Consider the following 24,320-nt stretch of genomic DNA (forward strand, 5'->3'; position numbering starts at 1 on the left):
ATGCAGGTGGCGGTGCAACAGCTCTCCACAGCGAGGCACCATGTTGATTCTGATTCGAGGTCGCTTGTCGGTGCCATTTCCCTCCGCAGACACACCTGGTTGCGTAATTGCAATTTTCCGGACGAAATGAAGCGGAGAATTGAGGAGATGCCGTTCGACGGATCCGGTCTCTTCAATGTGAAGACGGATAGCAAACTGAAGAAAATCCACGAATCCAGAATGACGGCCTGTCGTATGGAACTGCAATCCCTGCCTCGACCTAAGTGGTCATGGTCGCACTGACAATACCGCCAACAATTTCAGCCTCGGCAACAACAACCGCATCAACGCCAGCAACGCCGCAGAGAACAACCATCCCAGCGCTTCCAGCAGGGCCGCTGCTGCTTTGACAAGGACAGGCGACAGCTGTGATGCAACGAGCGAGCCTCTCCTCTCCTCCCAACTTCACCCTCCCCTCTCATTTGGGGACCGGCTGAAAAGTCGGCTCCCCACTTGGGAGTTCATCACATCTGATGGGTGGGTGTTATCCATCATCCAGCACGGCTATGGAATTGAATTAGACGTTGTTCCATCACTGAATCCTATCCGTTTTAGACCGACCTCGTCGGTACTGTTGGACGAGATTTCTTACTCAAGGAGCTGTTTGTCGCTTATTGTTATCAGAGGGACTCCACGGATTCTATTCCAGATATTTTACAGTCCTGAAACGAGATGGGGGTCTCCGACCCATATTGGACTTGAGCTCTCAATAGATTCATAACACCAAAGATGTTTCGGATGACCACACTTCAAAATATACTTCCGTTGCTGGGAAGAGGGGATTGGTTCGCCTCGCTGGATTTGAAGGATGCCTATTTTCATATTTCAGTATATCCATGTTACAGGCACTTCCTTCGTTTTGCGGTAGACTCTGAAATCTACGAATTCAAGGAGTTACTGTTTGGATTGGCCACTGCACCAAGAGTTTTTATGAAGTGTATGGCCCCTGTCTGCGCACACCTTCGTTTACGTGGAATTCGGATATACCCGTACCTTGATGATTGGTTGTTGGTTTCCGACACAAAAGCAGGACTTTCGTCTGCTGTTGAGATTACATGTGCTCTATTACAAGACCTTGAACTCTGTATTAATCAACAGAAGTCTTCTCTTCTCCCTATACAGACAATCAACTTTATCGGAGCCCGGCTGGATTCGACGTTGGCAAGAGCTTTTCTTCCTCAAGACAGACAACATGCTATTGCTCGGTGCATCTCTCCGATTGAACAAGAAAGAACTGTCCCTGCTTGGTCTGTCCAGAGCCTGTTGGGACACATGTCTGCATCCATCGCTGTGGTTCTGCACGCCAAACTCAGGCTACGCCCTCTCCAGCTGTTCTTCAACGGGATGTTCCGACCACAGACAGATCCACCTACCAAACGGATTCGACTTCCGGTCTCCGTTCTTCAGTCCCTGTTATGGTGGATAGAACCAGCCAATTTAAATGTTGGTGTCCCATTTCGACCTCGGGACCCTACAGTGACCCTTGGTACCGACGCGTCTCTGCTGGGATGGGGAGCCATTTGCTCCGATCTACGTACCCAAGGGGTATGGAGTCACCGGGATTCCAGGAACCACATCAACTTCCTGGAACTTCTTGCTGTTTTCAAAGCCCTGCAATCGTTCGAGGACGTTCTTCTCCACCAGATCGTCCAGGTGACCTCGGACAACATGGCTACGGTCTCTTATTTGAACAAACAAGGGGGAACCTGGTCCCAAAAACTAGCCCACCTATCCATGCAGATTTGGGACTGGTGCATACCGAGAGGTATCACTCTTCTAGCAGTACATCTTGCGGGCACGGACAATGTAGATGCCGATCTCTTGAGCAGACATATGTCGCGGTCACATGAATGGGAACTAGACCGTCGGGTTCCCGACAGACTGTTTGACCGCTGGGGTCAGCCAGACATAGACCTGTTTGCCACACAACGGAACAGGGTATGCATGAACTATTGTTCCAGAGCAGGGATAGGACAGGGGTCGTCTGGGGACGCTTTCATGATCCCCTGGAATGACATGGCTTTTTATGCTTTCCCACCAATTCCCCTCATCATGAGAGTGTTGGCAAAGATCATTCACGAAGGGGCCACAGGGCTACTAATTACCCCCTTGTAGCCACGCAAGCCATGGTTCTCAACTGTCCTTCACATCTGTCGGGAGGATTTTCTCCAACTCCCTCTTCTTCCTTATCTCATTACCCAGAGGGAGGGCACGATCCGACACCCAGACTTGTTGTCGCTGAAACTGACTGCATGGAGGATCCGATAACCGTATGCGCTGCACCGGTGTCGACGCCACCGTCGATCTCTACTACCTCTACTCCACAGACTTTACACCCAGATCTGTGATACATTCTCGAATCTGCATTAAGGCCATCCACTAGAAAATCATATGGAGCGAAATGGTGTAGATTCTCTAGCTTTGCTGAATCGCACTCGTTTTCGGCGTCCTCAGTTTCTGTTCAACAGATGCTTCAATTCCTCTTCGAATTGCATCAGTCTGGACTTAAACCTTCTTCCATAAAAGTATATACAGCGGCGATTTCTCATTATCATGGAACTGTACACTGTTTCTCTATTTTTTCTCAACCTTTGATTAAAAGATTATGAGAGGATTGGGTAACCTCCATCCAACAATAAGGCCCCTGATGCCCACTTGGAGTCTTTCAGTAGTTTTACAAGCACTGACTTGACCACCTTTCGAATCCATGGCGACAATTGATCTACGCCTTGTCTCATGGAAGGCTGCTTTCCTCGTAGCAGTTACTTCAGCCTGTAGATCTTCTGAACTATGTGCCCTTAGGGTAGACCCCCTTTTCTGAATTTTCATAAGGAAAAGGTAGTTCTATGGCTGGATCCGTCTTTTCTTCCGAAAATCTCTACTTGGTTTCACAAGTAGCAAGAGATCGTTTTACCAGCCTTCTTTCCAACTCCTTCGAATCCGATAGAGAGATCTCTGCATATGCTGGATGTTCGTCGTTGCTTCGCCCTTTATAGGTCCAGGACTGAGTCTGTTCGACACTCCAATAGACTTTTTGTGAAATACTCGGAACATGACCAAGGCTACCCGGTCACTTCCCAATGACTTTCCAAATGGATAGTGAAGACAGTTGTTCTGTCTTACCAGTTAGCTAAATTGGACTTACCATCTACTCCAAGAGGTCATTCTACAAGGGCTGTTGCTGCTTCTTCGGCCTTTGCATCAGGGGTCCCGATAGAAGACATATGCAGAGCTGCCACTTGGGCTACCCTGTGTACCTTCGCCAGGCACTATAGGCTCGATGTCCGTGCCAGACAAGATTGCTTTTTTGGCAGGGCTGTTCTTTCTTCTGTCCTTCGTTGATGACACCTCCCTCCTCCAGTTGGGGTAAGCTTGTTATTCTACCCATATGTGTGATGCACAGAGGCCACAAAGAAGAAGAGCAGGTTGCTTACCTGTAACTGATGTTCTTCAAGTGGCCATCTGTGCAGTCACACAACCCACCTCCGACCCTGCTTGGTGTCATGGGTGGTCCGACTTCCTTCTCTTCGATGCTAGGATCTCTTTAGATATTTGTCGTGCCACTAAAATGTTGGTTCTCTTGTCATGATGACAATAAATTTATTAAGGGAGCAAACGTCGGTCTTTCAAAGACTGGAAAATGGCGGACACTCCATTCCTTATATAATGCTAGGGGGGAGGGGGAGATGAGTTCCCGCCAAAAACTGTTAGCTGTTAATCTTCTGGCCAGAGGCACTGCGCAGGTGCAGAACCAATATGTGTGACTGCACAGATGGCCACTCGAAGAACATCAGTTACAGGTAAACAACCTGCTCTTACTCGATACTTTGAGCTGAAAAGCTGTTACACAAGTAATGTATAAAGCCAGAGCTCTGTAGATTTTGAGATTGTCTAGCCTATGCATGAGTGTAATAACCATTGAAGAAATGGCCATTCAGCAGAACTTCATGGCTGTTTATTGTAGCTTGGTTTTGCTTGATCAGTGCCTGATCAATTTTCTCTCTGGGTGCTTGGGTTGCAGTTTTGTTAAAAATCTGACTTAAATCAATCTGCTCAAGAGAACGGTACAGCAATGCCATGCTTGGTTCCTAAAGTGAAGTATTGCAAATATGTGTATATCTGATCTTTGTAATCTATTGTGGATTCTGATTGCATGCTGGACAAAATGACCTTAGTAAAGTACATGTCTTAAAAATATCCTTTTGCATTTGTTTCCACTGCAGCTCACTTTGATTATCATTACGGTTACCGGAAATTTGATGGCTCAGATGGCTCACGTACTCAGAAGTACACTAGTAATATCACCTACTACTTTGACAACATCAGCAGCACTGAGCTCTACAGCGTTGATCAAGAGTTGCTCAAGGACTATATCAAACGGCAGATGTACGTATCTGTTCCAGTTGTAGGAGTAGCATTCCAAAAGGCTTTTAATGCTGACTTGCAGTTTTCAAGAGTCAGTCAGGTGACTGTAAAGTCAGAGTTCTACCAATGGTCATCATCCTATATGTATTTATTTTTTTAAAAATTGTCTTATAGGCCTATTCCAGGACTTCCTGTGCTGCCAAATAAAAGTAGATAGAATGGGGATTGTTATACCATTGCTTCAGCCCATTGTGTTCTGAGATCTTCAGTGGGTCCATTGGTTCAAATATTTAGGACAGGGTGCTGGCTGGAAGCTTACAGGATATTGGCTGCCCTCTGAATTCATAATGGATGAAGGCACAATCATGTCTTATGTGAAGTTGAGAGTCTAGCATGAGGAATGAACAGCTGCTAGCATAAGCTGGACTGCTTGAAATGTGTTGTTGTAATTGATGCTAGTTAACCTTTGTAGGCAAACTAGTGGTTGCATCTCCTTCAAGAGAATAAATGGAGGAGGGAAGCTTCCCTTTGGTGGAGGTTGTACTCTGCAAGTCCTCTGCCAACAAGCTGCCCAAAAGTGCAGAGGAATTGGATCTGCTTACTTTATTCTTCAAGCTATGAACCCTGAAATTGGTAGTTTAAGCTGTGGAGATGGATTTATCCTTAGCTTTTGTCTTTCCCTTTTAAAAGTTAATAATGCAGAGCTTACCAGGTTCCTTATCACCTCATTTGCATTTGTGCCCCCTCCCAGAAGATTGAGCTGCAGTGTTTTGTTATTGTAGCCTTCAGAAATTGGCAATCTCTTTTGTATAGCATGATGATGCCATCCAGGCTGCTCTCATTGAAATGACTAGGGCTACTCTGGAACAGGCCAATTTAGAATTGCATTTTTAGAAGATTCTGTTACTAGAATGCCATTTGGAGGATTCTGCTACTGGAATGACCCATATAATGTATATAGAAGTAAGAATGTTTTGATCAATTCTAGATGGCAGGAAGGAGACATGGGTATTTTTAGTTCCCAAAGGAATACATTCTCTAGAATGTATTTATTTGAGCATAAATGAATAAAGTGATACCTGTGTGATGTAGCCTGAGGCATGTGTGTTTTCTCTTACTTGTTGCATTCAGAGAGTACTACTTCAGTGTTGACAACTTGGAACGAGACTTTTTCCTGAGACGGAAGATGGACATGGAAGGCTTTCTTCCCATCACTCTCATTGCTAGTTTCCATCGGGTGCAGGCCCTGACAACAGATGTTAGCCTTATAATTAAGGTAAGAAAGTAGCCTTCATATCTTTTACAGGATGCTTTTCGAATAAGTATTGGATATGTGCCTGAAAAAGTTGTGTTCAGGTTCTTGGTTACATCTTGGTATCTCTCTGAGGCTTGCATCAGGTAATAGAAGTCTGTATGTTGGGCTACTGGTGGTCCATTATATGTCCACTCCAATTGTGGCTTCATGGTTTTAACCTCCAGAGAGTATAACTTTAAAGTCACTGGGAGAGTTGCAGTATTCTGTATTAATATTCCGTACTTACTACCCTTTCCCAAGATTTTTTGGCAGCTGTGATTGCAGCAGACCTTGGTTTGGTATATTGATATTGACAGGGCTTGTTTTGCAGGCACTGAAAGACAGTAAAGTGGTAGAGATTGTGGACCTGAAGATCAGGAGAAAGGAAGAACCAGAGAAGTGGCCTTTACCTGGCCCTCCCATGACGGATTATGCACAGACTGACTTCTCACAGCTAATTAACTGCCCAGAGTTTGTGCCCAGGCAAAGCTTCCAAAAGGAGACAGGTCAGTATTGGTGCAGTGTTTTGAGAAGCAAATTTGCCATGTAGTTTTAGACCATGACTCCATAATCATACCTTTTCATTTTCTCACTTCTCTCTTTCTTTCATAATTAGGAAAAGATCAGCTTTACTGCTCAAAAGTTGTAGATTACATGTTTTAATGTGGAGTAAAAAAATCATGTTGTGGGCCATAGATAGGACATACATAATTTCTGGATGTTACTATTCCATAGCGGCAGATATGTCTTATCATTCTTTGTATGAAAGTTCTTATGATTGATACTATGATGTGCAGTGAATAGTAGCTGGTGGTAATTGTAGTCCTTAGGCACGAACATTTACAGTAGCATAACATCAAAAAAGGGATGCGGTGGCACAGTGGGTTAAACTGCTTAGCCGCTGGGCTGGTTGATCGAAAGGTCGACAGTTCGAATCCGCAGACGGGGTGAGCTCCCGTACTCTGTCCCAGCTCCTGCCAGTCTTGCAGTTCGAAAGCATACAAATGCAAGTAGATAAAAAGGTACCACTTTGGTGGGAAGGTAACAGCATTCCGTGCACTTTGCTGTTTAGTCATGTCGGCTACATAACCATGGAAACCATCTGTGGACAAACTAGGAAACGGAGATGAGCACTGCCCCCTAGAGTCAGGCATGACTGGGCTTTAATGTCATGGGGAAACCTTTACCTTTTACCTTTAATTTCAAAAAAATCAGTGGCTCTCCCTGCTATTTGCCCAGTAGCAATGTTAGGGAGACATGTTATTCAGAGGAAAGCAATACTTTCTATGTGTTGTCTTTGACAGCCTCTAGTTTTGTAATTTAAATTGATTTTGCTTGGAAAGTAGATTTACTGCTCTTACTCCTGTTCCTGTTTATGGGTTGCTGAACAAGTACTGTAAAAAATTACCTTATATCAAGACAGACCACTGGTTCATCTAGCCCAGTATTTCTGACATTTATTGGAAGCAGAAGCTTTCCTGGGCTTACGTATCAGTTTTTGTCCAGCTTGTTTCTTGGTTTATACCCATTTTCTGGCCATAGTGAGAACTTGGAGAACTATTGTTTTTGGAGATAGTAAATAGCTGGTCATGGTTTTTGCACCTATCTTCTCACCAAGAAGGATATCTTTGAGGAACTGTCATGGGCAGCAATCTAAGCCTTGGCGATTAACAGTAGAAGGGACAAGGTGCTTAAAACTTTTTGTTTTAAGCCTACTTTCTGGTTGTGAAGAAATTAGACTACTCTGCTACCACTGTGTATTAACTGAGATTTCTGGTTGTCTTATTTTAATGGATATATTTTGAACTTTCAGTCCTATCATCCATGGTATCCTTCAGTCTTTTCTGGCTGGACATTCTTTGAAAGTGGTATGGGAGACTGTTGTTCAGCCTCCTGGTAATGGGCATTTGGGGTCGTTCAGACTTCAGTTTTGGTCCTCATGTCCCCATCCACATGAAAGTCCTGGAAGAAGTAATTGTTTTGAGGTTGGGTGCTAACATCTAGTTCTGTCTTCTGCTTTCAGCTGGTCTCATTGAGGCAATGGAGATCTTAAACTAGTGTCTAGGTACAATGTTAGATTGGGTGTTACTAAGAAGCTGAGGCTTAATCCATATAAAACAAAAGTACTATTGATCATAAGAAGTGCTGACCTGAGATTGGAAGGATAACCTATACTGAAGAATCAAATTTACAGTTTGAGAGGTGCTCTTGGAAGGCAGAGTGGCTACTGTGGCTAGGAGTGTTTTTGCTCTGTTTTGAGTGGTGCACCTGCTTGTTTCCCTTCCTGAAGAAAGCAGATCTGGCCAAAGTTATAGATGCTTTAGTCCTCCCTATCTAGAATAAGTTACTGTAGTGCATATTGTATGGTGCTGCCTTGAACCATGTTTGGAAGCAATAGCTGATACAAAACTTGGCTCTTACCTTTAAAGTCCTAAATGGCTTGTACCCAAGATATTTGAAAATCTTATCACCTCTGGCATGACCTTTCCAATCAGTTGTACATGCTCTTTGTTTCACTACTAAGGCAAGTGCAGTTGGTGAGGTTGCTAGACTCAGTCTTTGTGGTCCTTTAAGCAGGTGTCAAATAAGTTGCATTTTTCATACCAAGCTTTTAATGTGTGCTATTTTTATTTCTACCTGGGCACCGTGATCAAGATAGCGTGCGACCTCTCTAAGAGAGGTTTGGTTAGTGACAACCAGGAGGGAGGCCTCCTCAGTGGCAGGCCCCCAATTACGAAACAAACTTCCCATGGATGTCTGCCTGGCACCCCTGTACTCTCTTTTCAGAACAGCTGAACACTGACCCTTGAAAGTACATTTAATCAGCTCTAAATAATCAGCTGTCTAACAGGTTTTATGTCTTAATTTGTGTTATTGTAGCTGTTAAATTTGGTCTTTAAATGTTGCAGTATAGTTTTTATGATGTTTTATTTTGATTTGTATTTTATATTGTTTTCTTACTGTATTATGCACTGTTAAAACTGCCTAGAGAACTCTGGTTGTTGAGCAGAGTAGAAATAAGTAAAATAACAGTCTGGTTATGGTTTGCTTACCTGTTTTATTTTGGCTTTGCTTTTGAAAATCTGTACTGATACTTTGCTGTAAATTACCTTGGTTTCACAACTGAAAGATTTCAGAAATAGTTTATAAATTTTAAAATAAAAATATTTCTAGTTTTCTTCTTCATAGAGAACTGGATATCTTAGCTAATTAAGCAAATCTTTTTTGAGTACCCAAGTGAGCCAAAGTTTGTTTCCTAACAAGGTGCTGCACTGAGGAACAGACAAAAGTTATGTTCAGTGTACATAAAAGAACCCTTGCTTTTGTTTGTGTGTGTGTATACTTGATCCAAATTAAGTCGAAAGAATCTTCTTAAGTTGGTTTTCATGTTGGCACTTCAAGAAGAAATAGTTGCCACCATTATTCAGTTATATTTATATGCATGAGCAAAATATGTGCCATGCACAATATCAAATTTATCTTTCTTTATATTTTGCAAAAGGATATTGCTTGCACATACTGGTCATTTATTTATATTTTATTAAAATACACATTACAGAATCTGCTCCTGGTTCTCCTCGCTCTGCCAGTCCTGTGCCAACCAAAACTGAGGAAGTTAGCAATCTGAAGACAATGCCTAAAGGCCTTTCGGCTAGTCTGCCAGACTTGGACTCTGAGGCATGGATTGAAGTGAAGAAAAGGCCCAGGCCTTCTCCAGTCAGACCTAAGGTATTTGGTGAACAGCATTGTCTCATTTTCTTAAGTAGGTCAGATCTCCAAATGGACATGATGCTCTTTGCCAGGCAGAAATAGCAGGAAGTTTGTTCATGTTGTCTCCTCCTACTTCAGTTGTACTGAGCATTCTGGATAAGAAGTTTTATCCCCAGTCAGAATTGAATCATACTCCTTCACACAAAGGTAATCCCAGTTAGATATTTCATATAACAACCCCCCCCACACACACACACAGAATAATAGTTATTGGTTTACAGAACCTGCTATGATTTTGTAGCAGTACAGGAATTCTTACGCTACAAGGCCTATTCACTGTGCTTAAAGCAGGGATGAGGAATGTGTAACTTACCAAACGTCGGAGGACTGCTGCTTTCATTGTCACTCACCATTAGTAATTAGGGCTAGGACTGATGGGAGTTGCAGTTCACTAACTTCTAGGGGACTGTAAATAACCTATTTCTGGCATAGAACAAGGTGGGAAGATGGTTTATCATCAACTATTAGATCTCAGGGTGATTTGCAGTAGGGCAACAAAGATGTTCAGTTTCCAGTTGTTCAAACAATGATAGTGACAAATGACTCTGTTCTCCTTTACCTGCTAACCAGGAACTGAATTTTTTGTGGAAGAGCAGTGAATTCCTTTCTGTTCTGATACTGGAAACAAATTTAATGGGTTCGAATTCTTTATTTCTTCCTGTTGTGCCACTTTTCAGTTGGTACTGTTGGGATTTTAGTAAAAAACAAAGTAAATAAGTTAAGTCTGAAGTCTGCCCACCGCTGGCATAGAGACTCAGCAAATGCAGTATTGTACAATATGAACTTGTGATGCCCTGGGCTTGAGGCTATCAGACTGTGCTTAGTTTGTTAGGCACTAACTGTTCTTGAGATAGAATCTGTGACTGCATTGCTGTTTATCTTTTCAGTTTGGTTTCAAAAGCCCTAGCTAAGTCTGATGCCTCCATCAGCTCCTATATTGACAGTATTATCCATTTTGATAGCAGAAGCCAGAAGAGTCCAAAACACCACTGAAACAGAAGGACCAGGATGAACCTGAGGAACTAGACTTCCTGTTTGATGAGGAGATGGAACAGATGGATGGGCGTAAAAACACTTTCACTGATTGGTCAGACGAGGATTCGGACTATGAGATTGATGATAGGGATGTGAATAAAATTTTGATTGTAACACAAACACCCCCTTACCTGCGCCGGCACCCAGGAGGGGACAGAACAGGCAATCACACATCCAGGGCAAAGATGAGCTCAGAATTGGCCAAGGTGATCAATGATGGACTGTATTACTATGAGCAGGACCTGTGGACGGAGCAATTTGAACCAGAGTACTCCCAGATAAAGGTGAGAACCAGGGGCAGCATCTTGACTGGAACAAAAATGTGTCTGATTTGAAATTGGAACAGGCAAAGAAGCTTGTCTGCTGGGGTCTTTATTAGATTTCTAAGGTAGCAGTGAGTTAATCTTCTGGTAGTATTATAGTGTCTGTGCCTTGTAAATAAATACAAAATCTGACAAATCTGGTGGATCTGACAAGCAAGTATATGCCCTGGGTGTGTGGCTAACTTCAGGGAATGCATCTGCCTTTTCCTGCTCTCCTCTGTGGAGACTACAAGTAAGAGAAAGTGATTACTAAAGGGTGGTTCCCACACTATGTTCTTATACTTGTATTTTGTTGGATGTGAGTACAGTGTTTCATTTTTCTTTATTATGTAATTGAAAAGGAGATGAAAATTTTGCTCTTAACGAGGGACCCAGAACAGCTGCAATTACCCATCACCTGTTTGGAAGAAGAGATTCACTACTTCTCCCTGTGTGGCCCGCTTTCTATTGTATAGCAGATGTCATAATTACATCTTCATATTTTCATTACCTGGACCTAATTTTAAACAAAATGCTGGACTTGCTTTAAGTAGTTCTGTACAACATTAGCAAAGCAGCATAGCATGTTCTGAATCCTCTGCCTATGCTAATATTGCACACTCAAGCAAGCAGGCCTAGCTTGCTGTGTTGTCTTTGTGCTTGGAATGCATTCTGCTTCATAAATGTTTCAGGTTTCTACCACTTCCTTTTTTCAGAAGTAATTGCCTTCAAGACTTCGTTTTCATTTTCGGTCTCACTTGCCTATACTTGGGCAATGCAGTCATATCTTAAGCATGATATAAAGCCCTTTTTGTGGACCCCAATGGTATGTAAAGGCATGAAATAATTGGTATAAGGCCTAAAGTTGAATAAACTCCCTGCTTTCAGTTTTGTGGAACAGTTGAAATTGGAAGCCCAAATGGTTGTTTGCTGATATATAACTAGACTCCTTGTCCTTGTGAACACAACACCTCTTACTTTCAGAAATGAAAGACTAATATTGGCAGTTGCAGAAGTGCTTCTCAAAAGGAGCTCTTGCAATGTACAGGGACATGCAAATATCAGCCACTAAATACCTATCTACAACTTGAATTTCCAGTGTTGGATTTGAGAGTTCTGGTGCTGGATACTTGAGCTGGGAAATCAGAGTTGCTGTAACAATTGCAGTTAATCAGTGCTGACTGACATTCACAGCAATTCTGATTCACAGCAATGATTCTTTAGGGCCTATCTGAGGCCTTATTGTGCAGAAGGATAAGAAGGATAATCAGGAAGAACATTGGAGCTTCATTGCTTACATATTGGTACAGAGAAATTATCTTCATGATGTTTGCATGAGGACAGTTTGTGGAGTAATTGCATATTGATGAAAGATTTTGCATTTTGAAATTACAAGTTAACTGTGTGCCAAGCAAAACTTGATGAGACCATTTCTTCATGCCTGCTCTGTTGAGATGTAAAACTGGAGGAGATAAATGGTCTCTAAGTCTATGAGAAAAGGTTAACCCTAATCCTCCACTGCCTCATCTCCATAGTCAGTTGCTCCAGTCACTTCTTCTGGACATTAGCTGGCAGAAATGCAGAAAAGTAGGTGAAAGAACAGGTCTAGGTTCAGCACCTCTCTTCTATGAGTGTTTCTTCTACTCTTAAGACCTTCCATCTATTTCTCACATGTGAATGGAACAGATGTATGAAAAGTGTATCAATTTTTGTCTTCCATTTGTTATTTCTTACTAAACTGCACACATGGAAGATACATTCCTGAGTTTTATCAAGCCCTCTTATTGAACCTTACTGCTTTGAACCTACTATACTGTTGAGCCTTACTACTTAGAGCAACCATATATTTGTTCAATTATTTCTGATAGATCCTTGAGAAACACCCTATTTTTACTCTTCTGTCCACTTGAACTGTTGTGTTGCACTGCATCCATCACTGGAGTTCTTCTCTGAAGCTTTGTCTTTCTGCAAGAATGGTTTAGGTGGTACAACTTTGGCTCAATATGTGTCAGGATGGGCCTTTTTCTCCTCTAAACTTGTAGGGTGTCTTTTAAAAAACAACAACAACAACCTCTATACATAAATTTCTGTGTGTGCGCTTTTCAAATGCAGCAAGAAGTAGAGAACTTCAAGAAAGTGAATATGATCAGTCGAGAACAGTTTGACACTCTGACACCCGAACCTCCTGTTGATCCAAATCAGGAAGTCCCTCCTGGGCCACCCAGGTTCCAGCAAGGTAGGTTGCCAAATCTTTTGCTGCGGTCTAGCAGTTTAACAAGTTTTAGTGGAAAGACACTTCTGAGCATTTAGCTAACACTTATGGCTTCTCTTCTACTCTCCAGTTTTCCAGAATTAGTAAACTTTTAATGTTGAGTTACATTTTGAAGTTTATATTTAGCAGGTGGAGTTATGTCCTGTCTTTGTATAGTACAGTTGTAATAATTCTGTTGTGGCTAAAAAACAAATACACGTCTGTTGAATCTTTCATGCTAACAACTTTTTTCTCTGAGGACAAGCTGCTAGGTGAAGGGTTAGAAAGAAAAGTGTTTATGTAAGCTTTTGGAAAGTAAGATATATGTTTTGCATATAAGCAGAACAGTTTGAAACATTTTCCCATTGTAGTTCCTACAGATGCTCTGGCCAATAAACTCTTTGGTGTACCAGAGCCTTCAACCATTGCCCGATCTTTGCCAACAACTGTGCCAGAATCTCCAAATTACCGCAATGCCAGGACCCCCCGAACTCCTCGTACACCTCAGCTTAAAGACCCAACACAGACGCCGAGATTTTATCCAGTGGTAAAGGAAGGCAGGCTAATAGATGCCAAGGTAAGACCAGCATGCTCGAGGTTTCTCTGTATATATGCATGTAAGAAACTTCACTCTTCATGATGCAGCAGATTTCATCTGAACCTCTGTTTCTTATAGACACCCCGGAAGAGGAAGACACGGCACAGTTCAAATCCTCCAATGGAATGCCATGTTGGTTGGGTGATGGATTCCCGGGAGCATCGGCCTCGAACAGCATCCATCAGGTACCAGAAGGCAGGGGGTCATGATTTTCAGTGAAAATGGAAAACGTGAGGGATTAAAACCGGAGCAGAACAAAAGAGCTGTTCGTGCAAGTGCTCCGTTTTCTCGCAATATTATCTCCTCTGGTAGCTTTTACATCTTTTTAGCACTCTCTTAGAACTACAGTGGTACCTTGGCTCACAAACTTAATCTGTTCCAGGATTCTGGTCGTGACCCAAATTGGTCATGAGCCAAGTCAAATTTTCCCATAACGGACAATGTAAATAAAGTTAATTCATTCTGCAACTATTTTTTTTTTACTTACAAAAATTTGAAGCAAAGTGACAACAACAAAGATCGTGTCCATCTCTCCCCCCCCTCCCCCGGCAGCGATCATGCAATCGCAGGCATGCTGGGGGGGGAGGCGGGCATGGCCATCTCCCTCCCCAGCACGAACATGGCCATCTCCCCCCCCCCCCCACAGCATGACCGCAGTCTCACGCATGCAGGGAAGGTGGGCGCGATCGTCACCCAACGCAGAGTTCTCGACCTGTGGCAAAATTTTTATGATATTTCTGTTTGCAGCCCAATTTGGTCGTGAACTGAGGCATTCATGAGCCGAGGTATCACTGTATGTATGTTGGTAAGAGAAAATCCCTTTCTGAAGCATAGCTGAGACTCTATTACTGAACAATACTGCTGTGGTTCCCTCCCTGATGTGAAGTGTAACCTTGCTCAGTTCCAGCCCCTCGGAAGGTACCCCAGCCATTGGCAGCTATGGCTGCACTCCACAGTCGTTGCCCAAGTTCCAGCACCCCTCCCATGAACTCCTCAAGGAGAATGGCTTCACGCAACATGTCTACCACAAATATCGCCGGCGCTGCCTTAATGGTGAGTTGAATGGATAAAGCTGAATTTATTATGTACTTGGCTTTCATGAAAACATCAGCCAGTTTGCTCATTGTGTTTTGGTCTATGTGGCTTCTTGACAGTGTTTCTCTTTCCAAGTTTTGTGGTCTGTCCTGTGGGCAGCATTGCATGTACAATGGGCACAGATTCCAGTGCTGTGTGCAGCTCTTTAGTTCCAATTCCCTTTTCATGTTTCAAGTCACAGGAAAGAATGTGATGTCATATGTCCAGTTTTTTTTTTTTTCATTTGAAAGCCAAACTACTTCTAGTAGCACACTGGTTGTTATCTAAACTTGCTCTCCCTTGGCTGCTTGTTGGGTGATATAGTAAGCCAGTATCTTCAATAATGAAAAGGACTGGGTGTTCCTTGTGCTAAATGGTTTTTTTTAAAAATGGTTATCTCCACCTGCCCCTTCAGGGCAGGGTACAGTATTTTGATTTAAGTATGCCTTAAGCTAGTTTGTTTGAATTTGTCTGTTTCTCTTCTGAACAGAGCGGAAGCGATTGGGCATTGGTCAGTCCCAGGAGATGAATACACTCTTCAGATTCTGGTCGTTTTTCCTTCGGGATCATTTTAACAAGAAAATGTATGAGGAGTTCAAGCAACTGGCCTTGGAAGATGCAAAAGAAGGATACAGGTAGGCCCATTCCACTAGCACCAAATGGATTGCATTTGAAGACTGGAAAGGGAGGAGGATGTACATTGAGTGTAGATCAGGAAGCAAATGTGTGCACAGTCCTTGCTTTTGAAAGGGAACATTTAGTAAATTAGCTGGATTTAATCAAGAGCAGGGATGCAACTTGGAAAGTTTCTGGTGAAGAGAAGTTGTATGATTTGGCCAAATGATGAGATGGATCTTGTGGTCTTGCAGGTATGGATTGGAGTGCCTTTTCAGATACTATAGCTATGGACTGGAAAAGAAATTCCGACCTGACATATTTAAGGATTTCCAAGAGGAAACTATAAAGGATTATGAAGCTGGTGAGTGAGACCTGTATTTTGCATGCTCATATTGCATGGTATTCCATGTATGACTTCTTGTTGCTAAGAATCAAGTGACTCAAAGGTTGTGTGTGATAAGGGATATGCTCTGATTCCAGACTCCCAAGATGAGGGGGTTTTAAGTGTATTGAGTGGTAAATTTACATTCGTGAGCTTTTGCCTAAAAAAACTTGTTAGAGTAGCCTCTCCCTCATGGGGCCAAGATCATCCTGAACCAGCCCCTCTCAATCTGGTGCCTTGTGCTGTGTTGGACTACAATTCCCAGCATTCTTCTGCCAGCCTGGGTACTGCAGCATGGTCTTAAGGGCCCACATTGGTGAGGCTGTCTTGAATGTTATGCTCTTAGATTGAGGTAGGCAACTTCTGGAGCTCTTGGGGCCAATTTCAACTACCGGGGCAACTCCACTCTCACACCATCTTGCACATACCAGGCTGTGTCTTGGATAATCTCCCAGAAAAGACTTCAGCCCCTTTTCTGTCCCTTTCCTTTCTTCTGCTTCCCACTCCTTCCCAGCAGCTTGTTGGATAAAACTAATGGTCACAAATTTGTAGTCACAGCTATTATGTTTCATGTTTTTTCCCCTTGTCATAATAGGGCAGCTTTACGGGCTTGAAAAGTTTTGGGCCTTCTTGAAATATTCTAAAGCCAAAAACTTGGACATTGACTGCAAACTGCAAGAATACCTCGGCAAATTCCGGCGCCTTGAAGACTTCAGAGTGGACGTGAGTAGACGTAACTTTCTTTCCTTATCATAAAGTGTTATACTAGGCATTCGTACAGCTTTATCAAGTGGTGGGGGATAGAGAATTGCATATTTGTTTGAGCCAACCCCCTGGCTTCAATGCTTTCTTTCTTTACAGCTGGTTCAGAAGTCAGACTTTAGACCAGGTTACTCTCTTCTCCCCCTCTCCCAGATGCCCCAGCTCTCTTCCATACTTCCTGGTCCATGATAGCAGTGTTTGTTCAACTTTTAGATAATGGAACAAGCTAAGAATTAAGCATAGTTGATTTCCAAACCATAATTGGAAACATGGTTTGAACTGGACTAACAATTCTAGTTAGAGGTTAAATATGATCCATGCTTAACTGTAGATTGTCCAGTTTGGACATCATAGCAAACTATGTTGCTGCTACAAACTGGAAAGTGAGATATATAAATCAAGAGACCATGTGCTGTTCCAAAGGATGTTCCTATTGGCCTTGACGTCTGAACCAATCCTGTGTAAGTCTGAAGCATGTAGCTAGAAAAAGCTGGTCATATTATAGATCACTGAAACCAAAGTAAAGGTAAAATAGCAGTACTACCCACAGACTTGGTGGTCAATTATAGTTGTGTGTGTGGGAGAGTATCCAATGGGTCTGGACCAATTCAAAGTCCACCCATAGCCCTTGGCAGTTTGCTATGCAATCTTAGCTGTAGAATCACTAAAGAGAGTGGTATCAGAGGCAACCTGGGCATGTGGATTCATTACTAAGCTGCTCTTGCCACTAGGAATTTCTCGTTAATGTTTCCTTTTCTGTAGCTGCTACATGTGGACACAGAGTACTATTGAACTTCCAGAAAATTTATTCCTTTTGCCCCAAACTCTTAGAGACTCTTCCAAACTCTTTATTTATTAATATTAATAAAGACATTTATTCCTTTGCCCCAAACTCTTCCTTTTTTCGTCAAGATTTCTATTTCGTAGGGCTTCTGGTTTACTAGAAGAAAAATTATAAGCCCAAAATTAAATTATCTGGGGTCCTGTCTGAATGAATAGGGTATTACTTGCAACTTGGAGCTATTTGTAAAAAGGTGGATGTTGAATAACAATTCTTGCAGAAATACTGAATCTAATTAGCTGGATTACTTCTTTGTGGTCTTTGTGCATCACACATATGGGCTCTGCACCTGTGTGGGGCGTGTTGTTGAAGATTCCATACCTAAATATGTTTTTGGCAGGAACCCCCCTGTTCACTAAGCTGGATGCTAAAATGAAAAAACTTGCCTGAATGTACAGAAGGCTAAAATGGAGAGAAGAACACAGATAGTTCACAAACCTTGCTCCCAGTACCCATAGTATGATATGCCATAACTCAGTACTCGTTCTTCTCAAAGATCTGAACTGGGTTTTTTAACTGTTTGGTTGGATGTGTTAGCAGTTCCTTTATCAGAAATCTTGGTATGTTTCTGATCATGGGAGCTCTCCGTAACTGTGTTTAATGGCCCCATTCATATCCTTGTGTTGAATGTGCAAAGATCAGATGGCAGTCAGGTGCATTGGGATGTTGGGGTGCCTTATGATTATACCCTTTTCCACTTTATCCCTAGAGTGGAAAGGGGGCATTTAAACTTTCTGTACCTTTTAATTTTTCTCTTTGCAATACCTTTCATCCCTTTCCTCCTCCTTAATCCTACCCCCACTCCCCTTACAAATATACAAATATTTACAAATATAAAACCCCCGTATTGCCTATACCTCTATTCTTCTTTCCCTCTCCTTGATGGCACAGTGGGCCAGTTTTCAAAAGTGCATTCTCTCGATGGCGCAGTGGGTCACTTTTCAAAAGTGCATTCAGTGTGGGGCAAAAATGCCTTCCACAGACACCCATTCCTTGTTTCTGTTCTGCCTGGGCGAAGGCCACAGGGTGGACAAGTGCTTCCATTGCCAGGCTTTTACCAAGCTGGCAGGAAAAAATTGGGGGAGCCAACTGAAAAATGAATTGTGGGAGAGAGTGCTGGTGACAGTGAGAGAGGTCACAGCAGGAAAATTATCTGGTTTCTATTGCCCAAGGAGACATCTCAGCCCAGGCTTCCAAACCGACCAAGGAAGCTCCAAAAACCTTGGTTCAATAACTCCTTCCACTACTTTGGATGCTCCCCCTCCCCAAAAAAAAAAAATGGAAAAACGGAAGCATACTGAGTTTAAAGAGACTCATAAGGAAAAGCCCTCCGATAAGGATAAACCAGAGAAGAAGAAAATCCCATTTAGAACACTTGCATTTTCAGAGGTATCAGTACCAAGAGCTTCATCTGTACTGAGAGAGAGCCCCAGATGTCAGTCATCGATCCACTTGTCTCCCAGGCAATCTCCACAGGTCCAGTCTAGTCCAAAGTCTCCACCGCTCATCGAGATCCCTCATGTGCAGCCCAGTTAGGACTACATGCCTTGACATCGATACCTGCCTATCCCCAGACCACCTAGGAAACAACCAAATGATGCTCTGTCCACATCTCCAGCTCCTGAAACTGACTTTCCTTCCGAACATGGCTCGCCAGCATGCTCTTCATCCTCCAATGTGCTGTATGACTCCAACTCATACTCTACCATCGATAGTGAGGAGGCCACTTCCACATCACCAGACAGCATGATTTCAAGCCAGGGGCTTGGATTGCCAGGCAAAAGTCTGGGTTGTTTCTCTGAGCAGATTGTGAGAATGACAACTTCCCTCAGTGTTGATGTCCAACAATCTACAGTGTCAGACATAAATTTGATCTACGATGTCATACGTACTAAGAATGCAGTTCCAGCAGCTCTACTGTTCATACCAACTGTCCAGGATGCAATGATGGAACCTTGGGAATGGCCTTACCAACCATACCCAACATCACGTCACTTGAAGGGTATGTATAGAATAAGGGAACAGGATATACCCTTCTTCCTTCATCATCCTTGGCCAAATTCTATTGTGATTGAGGTGACCCAGGGATGCCAAGTAAGAGAACACTCTACCCCGATGGACCAAGAGGGGCGATGTTTCGACTTGCTGCCCATTTGCCTGCACATATTGTGGCTACCTTTTTGGCCAACCTCAGTATGGGCAGAGACCATCACAACCATGATGCTCCAAGCCCAACCGCTATCAGTGATCTAAAAAGAGGCTCAATACCAAGAAGTGCCAGTGCTGATGGGTGGTGCGAACCCTCTAGCAATTTTTACTCTTTCCCCACCATTCCCATTTGGGCATTGACTACAACACCATCTCCCCACCTGGGAATCTATCACATCCAGTCAGTGGTTTCTGTCCATTATAGACCAAGGATACTGGATTGAATTCAAAACCCTGCCTCCTCTGGAACAGTCCGAAGAACAACATCCTCTCTGGTCTTCCTCCAAGAAATTAAGACTTCAGAAAGAGGCCATCCAGAGAGTAGACCATCCTGAAAGACAGCAAGGGTTCTATTCAAAGTATTTGATATACAGTGTCTATGTTATCAGTAGTACAACATCCAAGACTACAAATGAGACTGCTGCAACTATGGATGAATCGTACATACTATCCCGAAGAGAACAATCCATACCAACAAGTCACTATTCCTTGTTGAGTTCTGAAAATGCTTTGCTGGTGGACAACAAATAACAACCTCTAATCCAGGACATGCCTTTTCAACCATTGAGCCTGACAATAACCGTGCATATGGATGCATTCCAGACTGGATAGGGAGTGCACTATGGCCAACACCAAATGTAGGGACAATGGCAGGGTCTCAACTGGATGAGACATAAATTACCTGGAGTTACCATATTCAAGGCCCTTCTCTCATTTCAGAACATTGTAGCATACCAGTATGTTCAGATAGCAACATCTACATGGTCTTTTACATCAACAAAGAAGAGGGCACAAGATCAGGTGCTCTTGCCAAACTAATGATATGCCTCTGGAACTGGTGTATGCATCACAATATAAATCTACAAACAGTACATGTAGACAGTACCAAAAACAGGTGGACTTTTTGAATCGGTATACCAGGAAACTAAATTACAGTATCCTCCTTCAGCTGTTCCACCAATGAGCGATCAGTCTTTTTGCCACACACCGCAACAGAGTCTGCAACCGTTTCTGCTCAGGGGCTGGAGTTGGACCAAACTCGTTGGGAGATGCATTTATGATCCACTAGAGCAATGCTCTCTTCTATGCATTCCCGCCAATCCCAATGATAACCAAGGTTATATCCAAACTGAAACAGGACAGGACTGAATGCATTCTAATAACGCCATGGTGGCCTTGTCAGGCCTGGCTCAACACACTTTGTTGCCTGTCACAGGGGACATTTTACCAAAGTACCGGATCTAATTTTGAGGGATCAAGGCAAAATTCTTTCACCTGGATCTTCACACACTCAACCTGACAGCATGGCTGATTCAGTAGAGCCCATGGACCTCACACTAGCTCCTGAAATTCAGGCCATTCTTCAGTCAGCTCTTCACCTGAATACCAGGCAATCATATGCTTCGAAATGGAAAGGGTTCAAGATCTTTGTCATGAATCATAACTTCACAGCTGCACATGCAACAGTCCAAAATATTCTGCAATTCCTCCTGTCCTTACACCACTCAGGATTGAAACCAATATCAGCGTATGCATGACCGCTATATCTTACTATAGGGGACAGATTTGAGGGATCTTCAGTCTTCTTGCACCACTTGATGTATCAATTCTTACAGGGTCTACAAAACTTAAATCCGACAATCCAACCCTTGATCCCAACATGGAGTTTATCAGTGGTATTTCAGGCATTGACCAAAGCACCATTCAGACCTCTTGCAACAACTGACTTAAGACTGTTATCATGGAAGACAGCCTTCCTGGTGGCTATCACTTTGGCCTGGAGGTTTAGTGAACTAGGTGTGCTTTGAGTAGATCCACCCTATGTGAGTTAAAGAAAAGGTGGTCCTGCAGATGGACCTGACCTTCTTACCCAAAGTAACCTCTTCTTTCATTTAAATCAAGGCATCGTTTTACCAGCTTATTTTCCTGTTCCTTCCACACCGCCCCCCCAAAAGGTCGCTGCACATGTTAGATGTCAGAAGGGCACTTGCCTTTTATAAATCTTGGACAGAGCAATTCAGACAAACTAAATGCCTCTTTGTCAAATACTCCAGTCATGACAAAGGATCACCCATTGGGTTCCAACGCCTAGCCTAAGGGGTAGTCGAAACCATTGAACTCGCCTACCAACTCGCACATCTGGAACTGCCAACTATCCCAAAAGGGCATTCTACTACGGCTGTTGCCACCTCAACAGCTCCTCATGCGGGCATTGCTGTGCAGGATCTCTGCAAGGCAGCGACATGGGTGACTCTGTGTACGTTCATATGACACTACTGATTGGACACCAGAGCCAGAAGGGGACTGCTTATTTGGACGTGCTGTCCTCTCTCCCATTCTACAATGACAACACCTTCCCACCTCTTGGGTATGGTAAGCTTGCTATTTACCCATATGTGAATAGTAAGTGACCTGCCTTTCTGCTATGAAATCTTAGACCACATAAATCTATAAAAAAAAAATTCTTTCTGTCTCTCAATCTGTCCTTTTCATTTGGGCCCACATCGGTTTAATGTCAGCTAAGGCCTACTTTCCTAGAGCAGCCACATTGATCAAACTAGACACCAAATTCCACACCCATGTGATCATTACAGGTACAATGTCTACTTGGCTTCATGGCAGCAACAATCACAGTGGTATGATTTGTCATACTGCACATGTGTCCCCTCCAACTCTGGTTTGTGCATAGCATCCACCCACGGGGCCACCACCACTGAACTCATCACAGTATGCTAACATCTCTCAGATTGAGCTTTGACTGGTGGACTTCCCCTCACTACCTCACAGAAGGAGTTAGCTTTGCTTCACTGGAACTGTCATTCACAGTCAGTATGAATGCATCCTTATTCTGCATGGATGGGGAGCTCACTGTGCCAATGTGAGGACTCAAGGGTTGGACCAACCAAGAGGCCCAGAAGCATATCAACTACCTCAATATGATTGTGGTACAGAAAAGCATTTTTGCTTTCCAGACAATCCTTACAAACTACAATATCCCAGTAGCCATGGACAGTTTCACCGTGATGTTTTGCCTCAACAAACAAGGAAGCACACATTCCATCCTGCTGACACACATGGTTGTCCACATATGGAACTGGGGTACCAGTTAGGTTATCATTCTTCCAGCAGCTTGCATAACTGGTACTGGCAGCATATTGGCAAATATATATATGAATGGCATATGAACAGCAACATATTCAGCAGGATCTTTGAACCTGGTGAACACCCATGGACAACCTTTTTGCCACCAACAGCAGTGCAGTACACAAGAACTTCAGCTCTCTGGCTGGAGCAGACAGAGGCTCCCTGGGAGAAGCATTCCTTCTACAGTGGTCAGGGATACTGCTCTTCCTTTTCCTCCTGTTCCCGCTTATCACCAGGGTATTGGCAAAAATCCATTGAGACAAAATGAGCTGCATCTTAATCAAACCATAGTACCAAGGCAACCATGGTTCACCTAACTCCTTTGGCTCTCCAACAGGACCTTTCTCCAGCTTCCATTGGATACAGTCTTGATCTTTCAGAAATGAGGCATGATTCTCCTATGCCTCATGAACTGGAAGATCATCCAGTAGATGATATGCCCACAACCCTACTGCTGGACCAGTGAAGCAATCCTGGACTCAGGCTTTAAATCTTCAAGCAGGAAATGTTACAGAGTAAAATGGAACACCTTCTCTTCCTTTGCACACTGCAAGGCATTTGACCCAAGACACAGTACAATCAAACAAGTGTTCCTTTTCCTTCATGCACTGTTCCAGAGGACTGAAGGCATCATCCATCTGAGTGTACATGGAGACAGTCTTCTCCTTCCATGCCCCAAATTAGGGCTTCTTAATATTCTCTAATCCAATATCTTGTTGATTCCCAAAGGCACTACAGAATATAGCCCCACCTACCCTATCCTTTACACTGAGCTGTCAGGAATGCTATAGGCCCTTACAGGAATGCCCTTACAAGAACCAGTGGCAATTATTGATGCTTCTTTCAAGGCCATCAGGTCAGCCTGCCAAGCCAGATAGCTTTGTGCCTTCCAAATAGACCTTCCATACCTGGTCTTCCATAAGGTGAAGGCAGTGTTATGTCTGATGCATCTTTTCTGTCCAAGGTTGTCTCATTCTTTCACCTTAACCATGACATGTTCTACCTCCCACCCAATTTCTACCACTCAAGAACAGAGTCATTTTGATGCTTCCAAAAACTCTGTTATGGTGACACCAGTATGGACCAACCTGTCTCCACACAAAGACATGGGGCCTAAGTAGTGAGCACAATCATCCTTGCTTACCAGCTGGTGGGACTAAATTGCCGGTGCAAATCAAGGGTACACTCCACCAGGGGGATGGTCACATCTGCAGCCCTGCATGCAGGAATTCTCTTGCTAGACCTCTGCAAGGCAGTCAAGCTGTCAGCATCTGTTGAGCGTTACAGGGATGATGTCTGTGTAAAGTTGGACTGTTTCTTTGGCAGAGCAGTATTCTCCTTGACCCTTTGACGACATCACTTCTCATTGTCCATATCAGAGGTGCGCTTACTAGGTGCCCATACGTGTGATGCACAGGGACCATCAGGAAGAAAACCAGGTTGCTTACTTGTAACTGTTCTTCATTGAGTGGTCATTTGTGTATCCACAACCCTCCCACCAACCCCACTTTGGTGTTACATAATCACTCCCACTTCTCTCCCAGGACCAGCTTCCACTATTGTCAAGGTTGGCCAAATTTGATCCTCTCTCAGTTCCAAGAACACAAGAGAAGTAATGAATGAACTGAGGAAATGG

General features: G+C 43.3%; 1 protein-coding gene across 11 annotated transcripts in view; it reads left to right on the forward strand.

Annotated features, from left to right (window-relative positions):
* Positions 1–24,320, forward strand: part of LARP1 (La ribonucleoprotein 1, translational regulator) — a 137,656-nt gene that overhangs the window by 106,911 nt on the left and 6,425 nt on the right. For 8 of the 11 annotated variants that reach the window (XM_044451039.1, XM_044451037.1, XM_044451029.1 and 5 more), the window contains 12 exons: positions 4,263–4,425; positions 5,536–5,680; positions 6,030–6,204; positions 9,258–9,427; positions 10,432–10,788; positions 12,919–13,042; positions 13,429–13,634; positions 13,734–13,840; positions 14,557–14,708; positions 15,220–15,364; positions 15,599–15,708; positions 16,325–16,452. In XM_044451039.1, coding sequence (XP_044306974.1) covers positions 4,263–4,425; positions 5,536–5,680; positions 6,030–6,204; positions 9,258–9,427; positions 10,432–10,788; positions 12,919–13,042; positions 13,429–13,634; positions 13,734–13,840; positions 14,557–14,708; positions 15,220–15,364; positions 15,599–15,708; positions 16,325–16,452 — 1,982 coding nt within the window. The remainder of the gene's footprint in view (positions 1–4,262; positions 4,426–5,535; positions 5,681–6,029; positions 6,205–9,257; positions 9,428–10,431; positions 10,789–12,918; positions 13,043–13,428; positions 13,635–13,733; positions 13,841–14,556; positions 14,709–15,219; positions 15,365–15,598; positions 15,709–16,324; positions 16,453–24,320) is intronic. The other 3 variants (XM_044451030.1, XM_044451033.1, XM_044451040.1) reach the window with 1 other exon arrangement.

The sequence above is a fragment of the Varanus komodoensis genome, unplaced genomic scaffold (genome assembly GCF_004798865.1).
Source record: "Varanus komodoensis strain SLA01 unplaced genomic scaffold, ASM479886v1 scaffold6_1, whole genome shotgun sequence".
NCBI classification, from domain to species: Eukaryota; Metazoa; Chordata; class Lepidosauria; order Squamata; family Varanidae; genus Varanus; species Varanus komodoensis.